Genomic DNA, 14,830 nt, shown 5'->3' on the forward strand with positions numbered 1-14,830 from the left:
TCAGAGCTAAAAGAGTAGTCTGACCTGGGTCATCCCATGTGCAGTGGAGGAGAGAAGTTAAGAAGACTAGTACAGATGCTCTGAGCTGATTCTGCTACGGGCTGCTGAACTCCCCCAGCTCCCAGCACAAGGGAACGCAGGGCTGGGTGTAAGACTGCAGTAGCCCAGTGTGATGCAGCTAATTCTCAGGCTTGCTCCACTGCTCACACACCTGCCATTACTGCTGCTATCTGGGCAGACCCAGACTGTTCTTCCAGGTCATGGACAGCACCCTGTCAGCTGGATATTTCCATGGGATAGACCGAAATGGTGGAAATTATACACGTCTGAGAGCTATATTAGGCAGTCTTCTCACGTGAAAGCTTCTCAGGTTGAGTGTGATGATTTTGTGTCATTTCTTTCTCTGACGTTTAGGAAGATCCTGAACTTGTTGCCAAAGATAACAGCTTGAATGCTGGAAATTTGAAAAAAGATAAAAATCAGCCAGATAAGAAGGAAGAAAAAGAAGAAGCAGAAGCTGATGATGGTGGACAAGGCCAAGACAAAATTAACGAACAAATAGACGAGGTAATGACTAATCTGCTCCCCTGGCTCAGGCCCAGGGCTGCTGTAGTGCTTAGCTCCTGGGTGTCCCAAGGCAGAAGATGGTACGAATCCTGCCTCACGGAGCTGGGCCTCGTGGCAGGGCTGCTTTAGGCTCTTTGAGTGGAGACCATGCCTTCTCCTGTTTTCAGCTGACGTCAAGACACTGAGTGCTTGAAAATGGTACCACTTATAACATATTTAGACCATCTCTTAGATGCCAGGTGCATAAAAGCCTCTTGCAGATTCCACGATGTGTTTTCTCGATATTCCTGAAAGTGGTGTTTGCCCTGATTGTGGGTGTTGACACCATCAGTAAAACCACCAGTAAATCATAAATGTTTGTTTCTGCCATGACTCTATTTACATTTTTTCCCTATTCACTGATTGATATTCTGTTGCCTCGTAAAAGAATGTGTAACAGAGGCTCTTAGCAGGACATAAAATACCTTACTATTGGTTACTGACAAAGTAGAGTCTTTTTTTTTTTTAATTGTACTTTAGATGAAGGTTTACAGAACTAATAGTTTCTCATTAAACAGTCAGTACACATATTGTTTTATGACATTGGTTAACAACCTCATGACATGTCAACACTCTCCCTTCTCAACCTTGGAGGACTTTTTTTTTTAGTGAAAATATACATAGCCAAAGTTACACCATTTCAAAAGTTTTTATGTGTACAATTCAGTGACATCGATTACATTCTTCCAGTTGTGCTGCTAGTGTCACTATCCTTTTCCAAATTATTCCGTCACCATTATCTTCAACTCACTGCCCCCTAGGCTTCCCATCAAACCTTTTGAGTTGCTGTTGTCAGTTTGATCTCACATAGATAATTCTTTTTTTTTTTTTGTACCTTAGATGAAGGTTTACAGAATAGTTTCTCATTAAACAGTTAGTACACATATTGCCCTGTGACAATGGTTAACAACCCCATGACATGTCAACACTGTCCTTACTCAACCTTGAGTTCCCTATCACCAGCTTTCCTGTCCCCTTTTGCCTTCTGGTCCTTGTCCCTGTGCCTCATTAGTCCCGTTTTGTTTTATGGGGCTGTCCAATTCCCGGCTAAATGGTGAATCTTGGGAGTGACTTCACCACTGAGCTAAAAGGGTGTCCGGGGGCCATACTCTTGGGATTTCTCCAGTCTGTCAGGCCAGTAAATCTGGTCTTTTTTTATGAGTTAGAATTTTGTTCTACATCCTTCTCCAGCTCTTTCCAGGACCCTCTGTTGTGATCCCGGTCAGAGCAGTCGGTGGTGGTAGCCGGGCACCATCTAGCTGTACTGGACTCAGTCTGGTAGAGGCCCTGGCAGCCGTGGTCCATTAGTCCTGTGGACTAATCTTTCTCTTGTATCCTGTTTTCTTCATTCTCCCTTGCTCCTGAAGGGGTGAGACCAGTGGAGTATCTTAGATGGCTGCTCACAGGCATTTAAGACCCCAGACGCTACTCGCCAAGGTAGAATGTAGAGCATTGTCTTTATAAACTGTGTTATGCCAATTGAGCCAGATGTTCCCCGAGACCATGGTCCCCTCAGCCCTGCGCCCAGCAATTCAGTCCCTCAGGGAGTTTGGATGTGTCTATGGAGCTTCTATGACCTTTTCTTGTGTAAGTTGTGCTGGCTTCCCCAGTATTGTGTACTGTCTTAGCCTTCACCAAAGTTACCACTTAGCTTTTGTCTATTTAGTTTCTCCCCACCCCTCCCATGCCTGGTAACAAACAAAGATTGTTTCTTTTTGTGTGTAAACTCAAAGTAGTCTTCATGCTATTTGAACTCATGGCCTAGTTTGGAATCTAAATCCTGAGATCCTTTCCTGTATTTCTTCTCAAAAGCTTCAGTTTCTTTTCTGAGATGAAGTGACACAGTGCTTCTTATTGGAGAGTCTGCACAGAAAGTAAAATTTGAAATTGTAATATGAAAGGTCAAAAAATACTACTAAAATATTAGTGTGTGCTGGTAATTTAGAGAAGAAACATTGTATTTGCTCAGAACTACTCAGAGCTAAGTATTTGAATGCTACTTTTAAAAAAAGTTTTAATTTTTTCCTGTTCTCTCCCTTTCCCCAAAGAGGGAATATGATGAGAATGAGGTGGACCCTTACCATGGCAATCAGGAAAAAGTGCCAGAACCTGAGGCCTTGGACCTTCCAGATGACTTGAACCTGGATAGTGAAGACAAGAATGGCGATGAGGACACAGACAATGAGGATGGAGAAGGTACGTCTTTCAGGGACCAGTTGGAACTCATTGAAAATGAGCAGTATCTGATTTCTCATCAGAGACCTAGCCCAGTTGTCATGGCCAGGTCATAAATCATATCTGGTCACCTCATTTCCAGTTGAAAAAATATATTGTAGTTTTTCGTCTGAACAGGCCTCCGGCGACCAGCAGGTGTCTCTTGCCACTGTCATTTTCCTCCCTGTGTTTGGCTCTGCTGTGTCCTGGTGGCGCCTCATCACACATGTGCCTCAGTCTCCCCACAGCCGTTAACAGTGTGCCCCATCTCAGGGGCTGACGTGAACATGGTGCAGCTGTGTCTACCAGGCCTCGTATGGGGCCCACTTACGGCTTTTTTAGGGATTTGGTTAGCCTTAACTTGCACTTACAGGTTTTGTGTGTTTTCTTTGAAATATGAAGTCATTATAATGGGGAATGCAATTGAATAATCCCAAGAGAATCATATGGCTGGCGGTAATCTAGTGGCTCTGTCACCCATTCTTCAGCCAAGTGACTCTCCTAGGGAGCACCACCTGGTATTAGCTGGAAGCATTTTGTAGGCGGTGCCCCTGTAATAGAAGACTGACCTTCACAGTGGTTAACCAGACAGAAAGGTTTAGCTGGCCTAACTCTGCTCAGCTCAGTGACTCCAAGTGACATATTTAGAAAAGTCCTTTAAAAAAAATTCTTTTTAAAAAAACACCATGTGGGGGAAGGCATAAATAAGATATACCATTTATATAAAAATTTAGTAACAAGGATACTATATGTTATTTATGGATACATCAAATGTATAAAAACATGCAGAGCAATAGTACACAACTTCAGGTTATGGTGACCTCTGAGGCAGTAAGAAGGGAGGAGGAAGAACGCATCCAGCATTTAGGTAGCTGCATCTGGGACCTTTTATTTCTTAAGAACAGTGACAGAAATTTGATCCAAACATGGCAAAATATTAACATCTGTTAAATTTAGGAGGTGAGTATAGGGGTATCATGTTTCATTAAAAAAAATTTTTCCATATTTGAATTATTTAGTAACTAAAAATAAATTTGTCTTTGCTTACTATTTAACCAGAGCCATTCGGTTAATGATTTGATATAGGTTTTCCTCATGCTCAGAACAGTCTCCCCTCTTTGAATCTATAGTTTATTTTTAATTATAGTCTAATAGTATAAGTTGTTGCTTCTGATGGGCCATTCCATTACCATGTGATTTTGGAATCTGATGTCACTGTATTTACTTCCACAGGGCATTAACATCAACCCTGAATTAAATTCAACAACTAAACAAGCATAAACTTAAGAAAATTAAAATGCATTTAGAGTGTAATAAGCTGTCTGCCCTAGAAAAACATACAGGTCCATCTTAAGCTATTGTGTAAATAAACTATGGCGCAATTATTTTAAAGAATTGCTTTTTAACAAAGTAACTTTGATTTCTGAAGTGTCCAGAATGTTGTTAGGTGCTGACTCACAGGGACCCTATAGGACAGAGTAGAACTGTGGATTATATTTTCTCTGTGCAATAATGATGTACCTGATTGTTCGTCATGATAATCCAACATTAGACTACCATTTCCTGTGTTTAGTGTAAATTTTTTCTGTTGTGCTTGTTTTAGTGAAATACATCTAAACAATTGCTTTTTTCTTTCCTTTATTTTCTGTTTTTAATGACATGGTTTAGAGCAAGAGTAGGCAAATTTTTTCTGTAAAGGGCTGGATAAATACTTTAGGCACTGCAGGCCGTAAGGTCTCTGGCACAACCATTCAATTCGGTTGTTGTGGTGTGAAAGCAGCCAGAGGCTATATGTAAACCAATGGATATGGCTGTGTTCTAATGAGATGTTATTTACAGAAAGAAGCAGAGGGCCAGATTTGTCCCGTGGGCCTTGGTTTGCCAACCCCTGGTTTAGAGAATAATAAAACAAATCACTTGTGTAACTCCCTCCCAGCATAGGAAATTATATTATTGGTATTTAAAATTCTCTTTTCCTTCTTGTTGTATTTATCCAGAAGAGAATCCTTTGGAGATAAAAGAAAAGCCAATGGATACAGAAGAAGCAGGTCATGAGGCTGAGGAAATAAATGAAGAAGGTGAGGCTGAACAGAATGAAGGTGAGGGTCAGCACGAGCCTGAGGAACGGCCCGGTGAAGATGACGAGGTGGGATGGGAGGAAGAGATGGACACAGGAGCTAATGACCAGGACACAAATACTGCTGATCATCCTGAAGAAAACTCGGAAGAGGAGGAGCAGCAGTCTCTGGAGGAAAAGGACAAAGAAGCAAACAAAGAAGGTTTAGAGAATGGCATCCCTGCTGACCAAGGTCTTCAGCCTCAGGTATTGTGGGATGCCTGGTTGCTCTTATATTAAAAATAATAATAATGAGGAGGAGAATTACCTTGTCCTCACTAGAATCTCTGTTGCTACTTCTCCATCACCTGGTGATGTTGTCAAGGAGTTCTGAGTTTCCACTTAAGACCCTCTCTGGCTGATCCTCTCCCTCCAAATGCCCTGGGTGAGGAGTAGGCAGCCGCCTGCTGCAGGCCTTAGAGCTTGCTGCAGGCCCCCAGTTCATGCCCTTTCCCCAGCATTTAAAGCTGTGTTGTATTTCCCTACGGAAGCAGGAGGAAGAAGAGGAGAACCCTGACGCAGAGGAGCCCGTACCTGAGGCTACAGAGAGGAAAGAGCATGACTCTTGCGGGCAGACCGGGGAGGAGAACGTGCAGAGTGAGCAGGCTGTGGAGCTGGCCGGGGCCGCGTCTGAGAAGGACCAGGGGAAAGAGGTGATGGGCCCTCCATGCATGCCAGCTGCCTCTTTGGGGGTCTCTTCTCGCTGTTTGAAATCACGTTCTATTTAACAGTGTGGGATTTATGTGTAAGGAGCCCAGGTGTTACAGTGGTTAAGTGCTCGGCTGTTAACTGAAAGGTCGGCAGTTTGAAGCCACTAGCTGCTCTTCAGGACAAAGATGTAACAATCTGCTTCTCTAAGGATTTACAGCCTTGGAGACCCTATGGGGCAGTTCTCCTCTGTCCTATAGGGTCGCTATGAGTTGGAATCGACTGCGGTTGCTTGGGCTTAAACTCTGTGTAGAATTTTCTATTTTATTTTACTGCTGATCACCTTCTATTTGATAAATGATTGAATACCTATTTTTATATGCCTCCCAGGACAAACCACAGAATATTTGCTATAGGCTGTATTTAAGTGATGTGCTTTATAAGAAAAAGTTGTATTAGACTGATAGTTCTCGATGGAAATCAGGGTCAAGTTATTTTTCAGAAGGCTCCCAAGGAAGGAGAGGATGAATGGAGGCTTCACGCGGCACCATGCCTTTCCTAGTACTCTCCTTTTCCTTGCTGTTCACCAGGCTTGTGAGCCTTTTGATTCACAAAACAAAGCACTCCTTCATCCCTTTATCTAGTGTGCTGTGTATACGGCTGCAAGTTGGGCTGTTAGAGCACTGAACGTCAGAGGACTTGCTAGTGACAGCGGTGACTCTGGGCATCTCACTTAGCCTCCTTGAGCCCGTTTCCACATCAGTAATAACAACTGTTTATACTTCTGCCAGGGAGCCCTGGTGGTGGTTAAGTGCTCGGCTGCTAACCAAAAGGTCAGCGGTTTGAACCCACCAGCCGTTCCATGGGAGAAAAGACCTAACGACTGCACCACCAGGGCTCCCCATAAAGATTACAGCCTTGGAAATCCCATGGGGGTAGTTCTGCTCTGTCCCATAGGGTTGCTATGGGTCAGAATCCGCTCAACGGCAGTGGGTTTGGTTTTGGTTTTTATACTTCTGCCCCCACCATCGTTTATTGAGCACCTATTAAATGCTAAGCATTTTCATTGCTTCAGCTAGTTCTCACAGTAGCCTTATGGGGAGAGATGATGATGTTATTTTCTCCATTTTATATTTGAGGAAAATAAGACCAAGTTAAGTGAAAATCTCAAGAGTACACTGGTTGATGGTGAAACTTGGTTTCAAATTGAGGTCTGTCCTGTCTTCCAAGCAAGCCATTACACTCCTGTAAACAGGAACTAATCAGCCATGTAAAGCAAGGGCACCTGAGAGGTACCATAGCCCCAGCTCTCTGCCCTGGTCTAGACTCCGCTGTTTCTGCCCACAGGCCAGGCCTTGGTGGTGGAGGATTCCAGAATGGGCAGGGAGACAGGTGTGATTATGTGACTCTGAGATGAGAGTAATGGAGAAGTTGGAGCAACATGGCACAGCAACCAGGTGCTTGTATTAGCTTCTTCCACCCTCATTCTTTTATGGTTTGGATTTCATAGGAACATGGGAGTGGAGCCGCAGATGCAAACCAGGCAGAAGGCCATGAATCCAACTTTGTCGCCCGGTTGGCCTCCCAGAAGCACACCAGGAAAAACACACAGGTTTGTCACTCTTCAGGTAAACTTAGGTGAAGGCTGCCTGTAGAAACAGATGTGCTAAACATAGTGGGAGAAAAGCCACACTCCGGGCCTTTCCTGTCCCACAGGCAGGTGGCAACCTTAGTGAGCAGACCTGACCTTGGGGGCTTTCCTTGGAACCATCTCAGGCTTCTTTCCTGCATGCCCATGTTCTTGTTATGGAGCCCAGCAGCCAGGAGCTGTGCTCACTGTCCACAGTGTTCTGCTTTTTAAACATTAGTTAAGTTTTTTGAATGGGGGTTAATTCATGCATATGATACAAGATTAGAATAAAAACCTGTCTGCTGAAAATCATCCCCCACATCCCTGTCCCTCAGCCACCCAAGGGACCCTGCCTAGAGCAAATTGGTGCTACCAGTTCCTTGTGTTTCCTTTTAGAGAGATTTTCTGCATATGTAACATGTGTAGATGTGTATGTTCATATGTGCACTTACGTGTGTGAGTGTGTTTCTTTCCTTCCTTGCCTTTATTTCAGACATAAAAGCATATCATAGAGATTGTTTTGTGTAATTATAGATCTGCCCCATTCTTGTTAATGGCTGCATTTTATGACATGCTTGTATGACCGCACCTAATATATTTGCCATCCTCCTATGGATGGACACTAGGTTAGTCTTCTGCTACTAGAGATAAGGCTCTCATGAGTTTCCTTGCATTGCCTACAGAGTTTTAAGAGAAAACCTGGGCAGGCTGACAATGAGCGCTCCATGGGTGATCACAATGAGCGTGTGCATAAGAGGCTGAAGACCATGGATTCAGACAGCCATGCTGAGCAGGGGCCAGCCCAGCCCCAGGCCCAGGTGGAGGAAGCGGATGCCTTTGAGCACATTCAACAAGGCAGCGACGCTTACGATGCACAGACCTATGGTATTACGCGTGATTGTGTTCCTGCCAGGTGTTATTACAGAATTATATGAGGAGGGAGAAGAAATGGCTTTTTAAATTATTTTTTCTCTAATAGGAAATATGCAGAAATACAATTTGGTTTTGCTATGGAGTATCCACAGCCAAGTGTAAATGCTCAGGGGGAGCTGGTTTTAATGTAAGCCCTTTAAATATCCTTGGTAAAGTTGACCACATTGAAACCCAGCGCCAATCTCTGGGTTCCTTAGCCCTGAACATTTCTGCATAGTCACCTTCAGGTGAGTCCCTGCCATGGCAGGAGCTGCAAACATGAAGTATTTTGTTTTTCCCCATACATGAAAAGAGAAGGAACAAATGTCAGCGTAGGAAGGTAGGGAGGTAGTTGTCAGTCAGTCTCTCCTCAGTTCTCTTGGTTACTTTGTACAGTTTTATTCCTAATATGTCAAGTAGTGTTGATAGTATCAACCTCATGTAGAGGTACAAAAATGATTATTCTGCCCTGGATTGCTTTTTTTCTCTCCCTTTCCCATATTTTTAAAAAGTAAAAGCAATAAGAGGAGCCCTGATGGCACAGTAGTTAAAGCACTCAGCTGCTAACTGAAAGGTCAGTGGTTTGAACCCACCAGCTGCTCTGCAGGAGAAAGATGTGGCAATCTGCTTCCATAAAGATTTACAGCCTTGGAAACCCTATGGGGTAGTTCTACTCTGCCCTGTAGGGTCACTATGAGACGGAATCTACTTGACCACAGCGGGTTTGGTTTGGGAAAAGCAATAATAATAAGAGTTACCATGTGTTGAGCTTTTACTTTGTGACAAAGACTGTTGTGAGCCTTTGCTGCCTGAAATTGTGATTCCTCCAGTAATCCTATGAGCTAGGCTATCTCCATTTTACAGAGGGGCACACTGAGGCCAAAGCAGTATAAGAACTTGTCTAAGACAATGATGCTAGGATTCCCATGTCAGTCTTTCTAGGCCCCTGCTGTGTCCTTAATCACTACAGGTTACCTACGCACAAGCTGGTAATGGAGGACACTTCCTGTAGCTGCCATGAGCCATGTTCCCAGCCTGTTTGTTCTGGTTCACTCTTCTGGCCATAGCAACAGAAACCCAGTTAACCACCCTATTTCTGTAGTCCTGTCACATTTATAGTTACACTTTATCCTCTTAGCTTCTGTGGGAGGTAGGGAATGGGCAGTTACATCAATAGGTCAGTGGAAATCTTGGGCACAGACAAGCCAAGCATTGTGTCCAAGCCACGTAGCTGGTCAGTGGCAGAACTGACATTAGGAGAATTAGAAATGACAGAACCATAGCTCACCCATCGTTACTTTCTTCTGCAAAGACCTAAACTGTGTGTGTGTTTTGTTGGCAGATGTGGCCAGCAAGGAGCAGCAGCAGTCTGCAAAAGCCCCCAGCAAGGATCAGGAAGAGGAGGGCATAGAGGATGCCCTCATGGACACAGAGGAACAGGAGGAGCTCAAAGCAGTAAACACGGATCAGCTGAAGCCAGAGGAGGTCAAGTCAGGGACCACAGCAGGCCCTGGTGAGTCCTACTGTGAACAAATCCCACCTGAACTCTCTGACCGAGAGAAGTCATTTCTCTTGTCCTGTAGTCTATCTTATCTCTTCTGTGTCCTAACCCATGGCTTAGGTATATTTTACCCTGCTGACTGCAAGGCTTAGTGTTTTTTATCTAAATGGAGTATCAAGAGTTCACTATTTTTGTTTGGAAGCAGCAAGGGGTGGGGTAGGGGATGTTGGGGTGGTATTGCTGGACTCCATCCTTCAAGGAAGCCTCAGAACTTGTGTTTTAGACAAAATACATCAGTCTTTTTAAAATATGTAGAAGAAAACAGAATAGAACATTTATCCCAGCTGTGATAATGTTCTTAAAGAAAAGATGTTTTCGGTTACATAAAAGTATACAGTATTAGCATAAAATACAGTAAAGTATTAAAAGAAATAGGATAGGGAAAATGTATGTGAAAAAGTAATAAAACTTCTTACATCCAGTTTCCATTTCAGTGTTGACCAAGTGCTATTACTAGGCAGTTTATTTAAAAAAGACAAGAATTCAGCACTTTAAAAAACAGCTGTATTTTCATTGAAATAAATGCAGAAAATGCCTGCCAAATTCAAAGCCTTTTTCTTCTGCCCCATTCCTGTCTCTCAGGGGTGTTGACACAGTTGCCATTATATGACAGTGGGGAAGCATAGCTCTGTTACTGGACAGCACCAGATTCAAATCCAGGCATTGCCTCTTACCAGCTTCACAGATTGAGGCAAATTATTCGTCTTTTCTTTGCCTCAGTTTCCTTATCCGTAAAATAGAGCTATAGTTTTATTTATTTTAGTTTTTATTTTTATACATTCACATAGTTTAAAGAATCACATAGTTTCAGGCCTTGTTAGAATAAACAACAGCCTGCGCTCTATTCCCCTCCCCAGAAGAGCTGCCTTCAGCTCCACCTGCGAGTGGAGAGGAGGGGAAGTTAAGGGAATAAGGATCCACAGTGGCTGTCTGAAGGAGACGGAACACATAGAATCACTATTGAAAATGTGTTAGGTAGTAAATGAGCAAAGTTTGATCCATCATCAATTGTTAGGATTGACTGGCAATAGAGAAGGCTCAGTTTTTATGTTAATACTATAATAAGTAAAACTATATACTTGTATGAAAATAGGTGTTGATGAGATGGAGATGAAGGCCCAAAGCATTAAAACAGAGGAGGATCGAAACCCCGGGACAGACAAATCCCTCAAGGAGACAGAGAATGAGAAACCCGAGAGAAGCAGAGACTCGACCATTCACACAGCCCATCAGTTCCTGATGGACAGGATTCTCCAGGTACTAGAACTTTCACAAATTACTGCTTCAATAAGTTTATAAAATGTAAATTTTGAATTGCTTTTTAAACCTTTATGTTTAGAACTTTGTGGACCATCTGGTTGTTTTAGGCTATAATGTCCTCCTCAAAATTTTTAGGAGTACTGTTGATGTGACAGGTGCTGTCTAAGCAGATGACACTGTTCCCACAGTTAGCCCCAGGGTCACAGCGAGGAGTGATCAGTGCCCTGACTTGTGTGTAATGGCATGACGGTCCTCAGGCCTCCCATTCTCCTGTCCACTCATCTTACTGGAGACTGTCCTTGTGTGGGGGGCCTTCAGGAAAATTAACAGTTTATGATGGTTAAGTACTGCCAGCATTTAGGAAGGGCAGTATAACTGAGTTCTTTCCCCTAATAGTTTGACTTAGTGGCAGTCTAGATTAATCAAAGAACATTTTCATTATTGATAACTTCATGGGTATTTTCTTCCTGTTTTTGTTTGCTGGGGTGGATTTATGCATGTAAGAGGCTTTCTTTACCCGTGTTGTTTCTCCAGAATGAGAAGAAGAATGGTTATTTGGCATCTTCTCATTGTGCCATTAAATTTGCTTAAGTTCTGAGTCTCAGGAACATTTGGCTGTATACTTGGAGCTCATCCTATGGGGAAGGAGACAGCCAGTGATAATAAGTTGGTGATTCCAACTTGGGCCCTGTCTCATCTGTGGCTTTTTCTTCTTAGCCCTTTTTAAAAGATCCCAGTGAGCTAAGACAGGAGTTGGAGAGACAGCTGGAGACATGGCAGCCACATGAATCTGGAAACCCAGTAGAAGTAAGTCACTGGTTTTTCATAAAATATCTTGACTTTTTTTTTTTTTTTTTTTTTTTTTTTGAAGATACAATAAACGTAGGTTCTTAGCTCCCACTACCTTTGTGAAAGGGACTGGGCATATGAACACAATTACAACCCTAAAGCCTAAGACGATCCATTGCTTTCTGCCTGCTTTGCCTCTAGGTCTGTAGCTTAATTACAATAGAGAATCTGATGTGTTTAGTTCTTTTAAGTTTTGTTGCTGGCTCTGTAATGGTTGTAATGGATGTGAGAATAGATGTGACAGGGGTTGAAAAACCAGGCAGCCAGAAAAGGAAGGAGGGGGAAGCAGCAGCAGTCTATCCTGTGTTATCCTCAGTTCAAGTGTCTTGGATTATGGCTGGATGACTTAATGTAGCAGTGTAGATTAACCAGAAATATGTATGCGTACAGCCTCCACCAGACTGAATCCAACACAGTTAGATGGTGCCTGGCTACCACCACCGCCTGACAGGGATCACAATAGAGGGTCCTGGACAGAGCTGGAGAAAAATGTAGAAAAAAATTCTAACTCACAAAAAAAACAACACATACACGCCCCACACAGACTGGAGAAAGCCCTAGAGTATGGCCCCCAGATACCCTTTTAGCTCAGTAATAAAGTCACTCCCGAGGTTCACCCTTCAGCCAAAGATTAGACAGGCCCATAAAACAAAACGAAACTAAATGGGCACATCAGCCCAGGGGCAAGAACTAGAAGGCAGGAGCGACAGAAAAGCTGGTAATGGGGAACCCAAGGTTGAGAAGGGGAGGGTATTGACAAATCATGGGGTTGGCAACCAGTGTCACAAAACAATATGTATTAATTGTTTAATGAGAAACAATTTGCTCTCTAAACCTTCATCCAAAGTACAATAAATAAAAATTAATTAATCAATTAAAAGAGAAAGAATTTAGAATTAGGACTCAGTCACTCTAGGTTGTCCACTCCTAGAACTTGAACTAAGAAGCCGTGTCAGGAACTGGGGTGACCACGAGCAGTGAGAAGCATCAAAATCAGGAGGAGCAAAGAATGGTAGTGGAAGAGAAGGAGAAGTACACAGAGAAGTCAAAATATACCACTTTGGGTGGGGAAGGTTGAGAAGAAAGTAAGTTCCTAATGGCTTTCCTTCTTCCACATCCTTTGTGCAGTTCAAGTGCACTTCTTAGATCCTCTGAGATATTGCATTAAAATTCCTTTTTTCTTAAAAAGAAATGTGTGTGTTGCGGGGGTAGATCAGCATCGTTCCCATCACGTGTGTACTGAGTGCTCCACCACAGTTGGCAGAAAAATCCTGACCAGGAAATAAGCACATTGCTGAGTGTGTCACTTGTCAATGTTGCTTCTCTGTGACCATGATTAAGTGGCTGATCTGGTGTCGAATTCACAGTCACATCTCTCTCCCCATTTGACTGGTGCTTGTACTCTTTGTAGATGATATGGCTTCATAGAATGAGTTTGGGAGTATTCCATCCTTTTCTATGCTCTGAAATGCCTTTAGTAGTAGTGGTGTTAAGTCTTCTCTGAAAGTTTGGTACAATTCTCCAGTGAAGCCATCCGAGCCAGGCCTTTTTTTTTGTTGGGAGTTTTTTAATTACCTTTTCAATCTCTCCTTTTGTTATGGGTTTATTTAGTTGTTCTACCTCTGTTTGTGTTAGTTTAGGTGTAGGTAGGTGAGTTTCCAGAAATTTGTCCATTTCCTCCAGGTTTTCAAATTCATTAGAGTACACTTTTTCATAGTATTCTGTCATGATTCTTTTAATTTCAGTTGGATCTGTTGTGATATCCTCCATCTCATTTCTTATACGGGTTATCTGCTTCCTCTCCTCTTTTTCTTGTCAGTTTTACCAGTGGTTTATCAGTTTTGTCGATCTTTTCAAAGAACCAGCTTTGGACTTGTTAACTCTTTCAGTTGTTTTTCTATTCTCTATTTCATTTAATTCTGCTCTAATTCTTATTATTTCCTTCATTCTGGCACATGAGGGCTTCCTTTGCTGCTCTCTTTCTACTTGTTCCAGTTGTAGGGTTAATGTTTTGATTATGGTCCTTTCTTCTTTTTGGATGCGTGCATTTATTGCTATAAACTGACCTCTGGGCACTGCTTTTGCTGTGTCCCAAACGTTCTGGTAGGATGTGTTTTCATTCTCGTTTGATTCTGTGCATTTCTTTATTCCATCCTTAATTTCTTCTATAACGCAGTAGTTTTTGAACAAGGTGTTGTTCAGTTTCCATGTGTTTGATTTTTTTTCCTTGCTTTTTCTGTTGTTGGTTTCTACTTTTATGGCTTTATGGTGAGAAAAGATGCTTTGTAATATTTCAGTGCTTTGGATTTTGTTAAGGCGTGCTTTATGGCCTAGTATGTGGTCTGTTCTGGAGAATGTTCCATGTGTGTTGGAAAAGAAAGTATACTTGGCTGCTGTTGGGTGAAGTGTTCGGTATATGTCTCTGAGATCAATTTGGCTGATTGTAGCATTTAGGTCTTCTGTGTCTTTGTTGAGCTTCTTTCTGGATGTTCTGTCCTTCACCAAAAGTAGTGTGTTTAAGACTTCTACTACTATTGTAGAGCTGTCTGTCTCTCTTTTCAGTGCTGTTAGAGTTTATGTATTTTGGAGCCCTGTTGTTGGGTGCTATCATGGATTGAATTATGTTCCCCAAAAAAATGTGTGTATCAGTTTGGCCGGGCCATGATTTTTGGTATTGTGTGATTTTCCTGCATGTTGTAAATCCTGCTTCTATGATGTTAATGAGGGAGGATGGGTGGCAGTTGTATTAGTAAGGCAGGACTCAGTCTACAAGATTGGATTGTGTCCTGAGGTAATCTGTTGAGATATAAAAGAGAGAAGTGAGCAGAGAGACAGGGGGACCTTATACCACCAAGAAAGCAGTGCCAGGAGCAGAGCGTGTCCTTTGGACCCAGGATCCCCGCACGGAGAAGCTCCTAGTCTGGGGGAACATTGATAAGAAGGCCGACAGAGAGAGAAAGCCTTCCCCTGGAGCTGACACCCTGAATTTGGACTTTTAGCCTACTTTACTGTAACGAAATAAACTTCTCTTTGT

At 42.7% G+C, this 14,830-nt stretch overlaps 1 protein-coding gene across 1 annotated transcript in view; it reads left to right on the forward strand.

The window, feature by feature from the left end:
- MDN1 (midasin AAA ATPase 1) overlaps positions 1-14,830 on the forward strand; it is a 178,376-nt gene that overhangs the window by 153,322 nt on the left and 10,224 nt on the right. Inside the window, exons 87-95 of the mRNA XM_023742487.1 lie at positions 415-567; positions 2,655-2,802; positions 4,818-5,143; positions 5,428-5,589; positions 7,095-7,196; positions 7,898-8,099; positions 9,469-9,639; positions 10,781-10,944; positions 11,665-11,754. Coding sequence (XP_023598255.1) covers positions 415-567; positions 2,655-2,802; positions 4,818-5,143; positions 5,428-5,589; positions 7,095-7,196; positions 7,898-8,099; positions 9,469-9,639; positions 10,781-10,944; positions 11,665-11,754 — 1,518 coding nt within the window. The remainder of the gene's footprint in view (positions 1-414; positions 568-2,654; positions 2,803-4,817; positions 5,144-5,427; positions 5,590-7,094; positions 7,197-7,897; positions 8,100-9,468; positions 9,640-10,780; positions 10,945-11,664; positions 11,755-14,830) is intronic.

This window comes from Trichechus manatus, unplaced genomic scaffold (assembly GCF_000243295.1).
Source record: "Trichechus manatus latirostris isolate Lorelei unplaced genomic scaffold, TriManLat1.0 scaffold00211, whole genome shotgun sequence".
Taxonomy (NCBI): domain Eukaryota; kingdom Metazoa; phylum Chordata; class Mammalia; order Sirenia; family Trichechidae; genus Trichechus; species Trichechus manatus.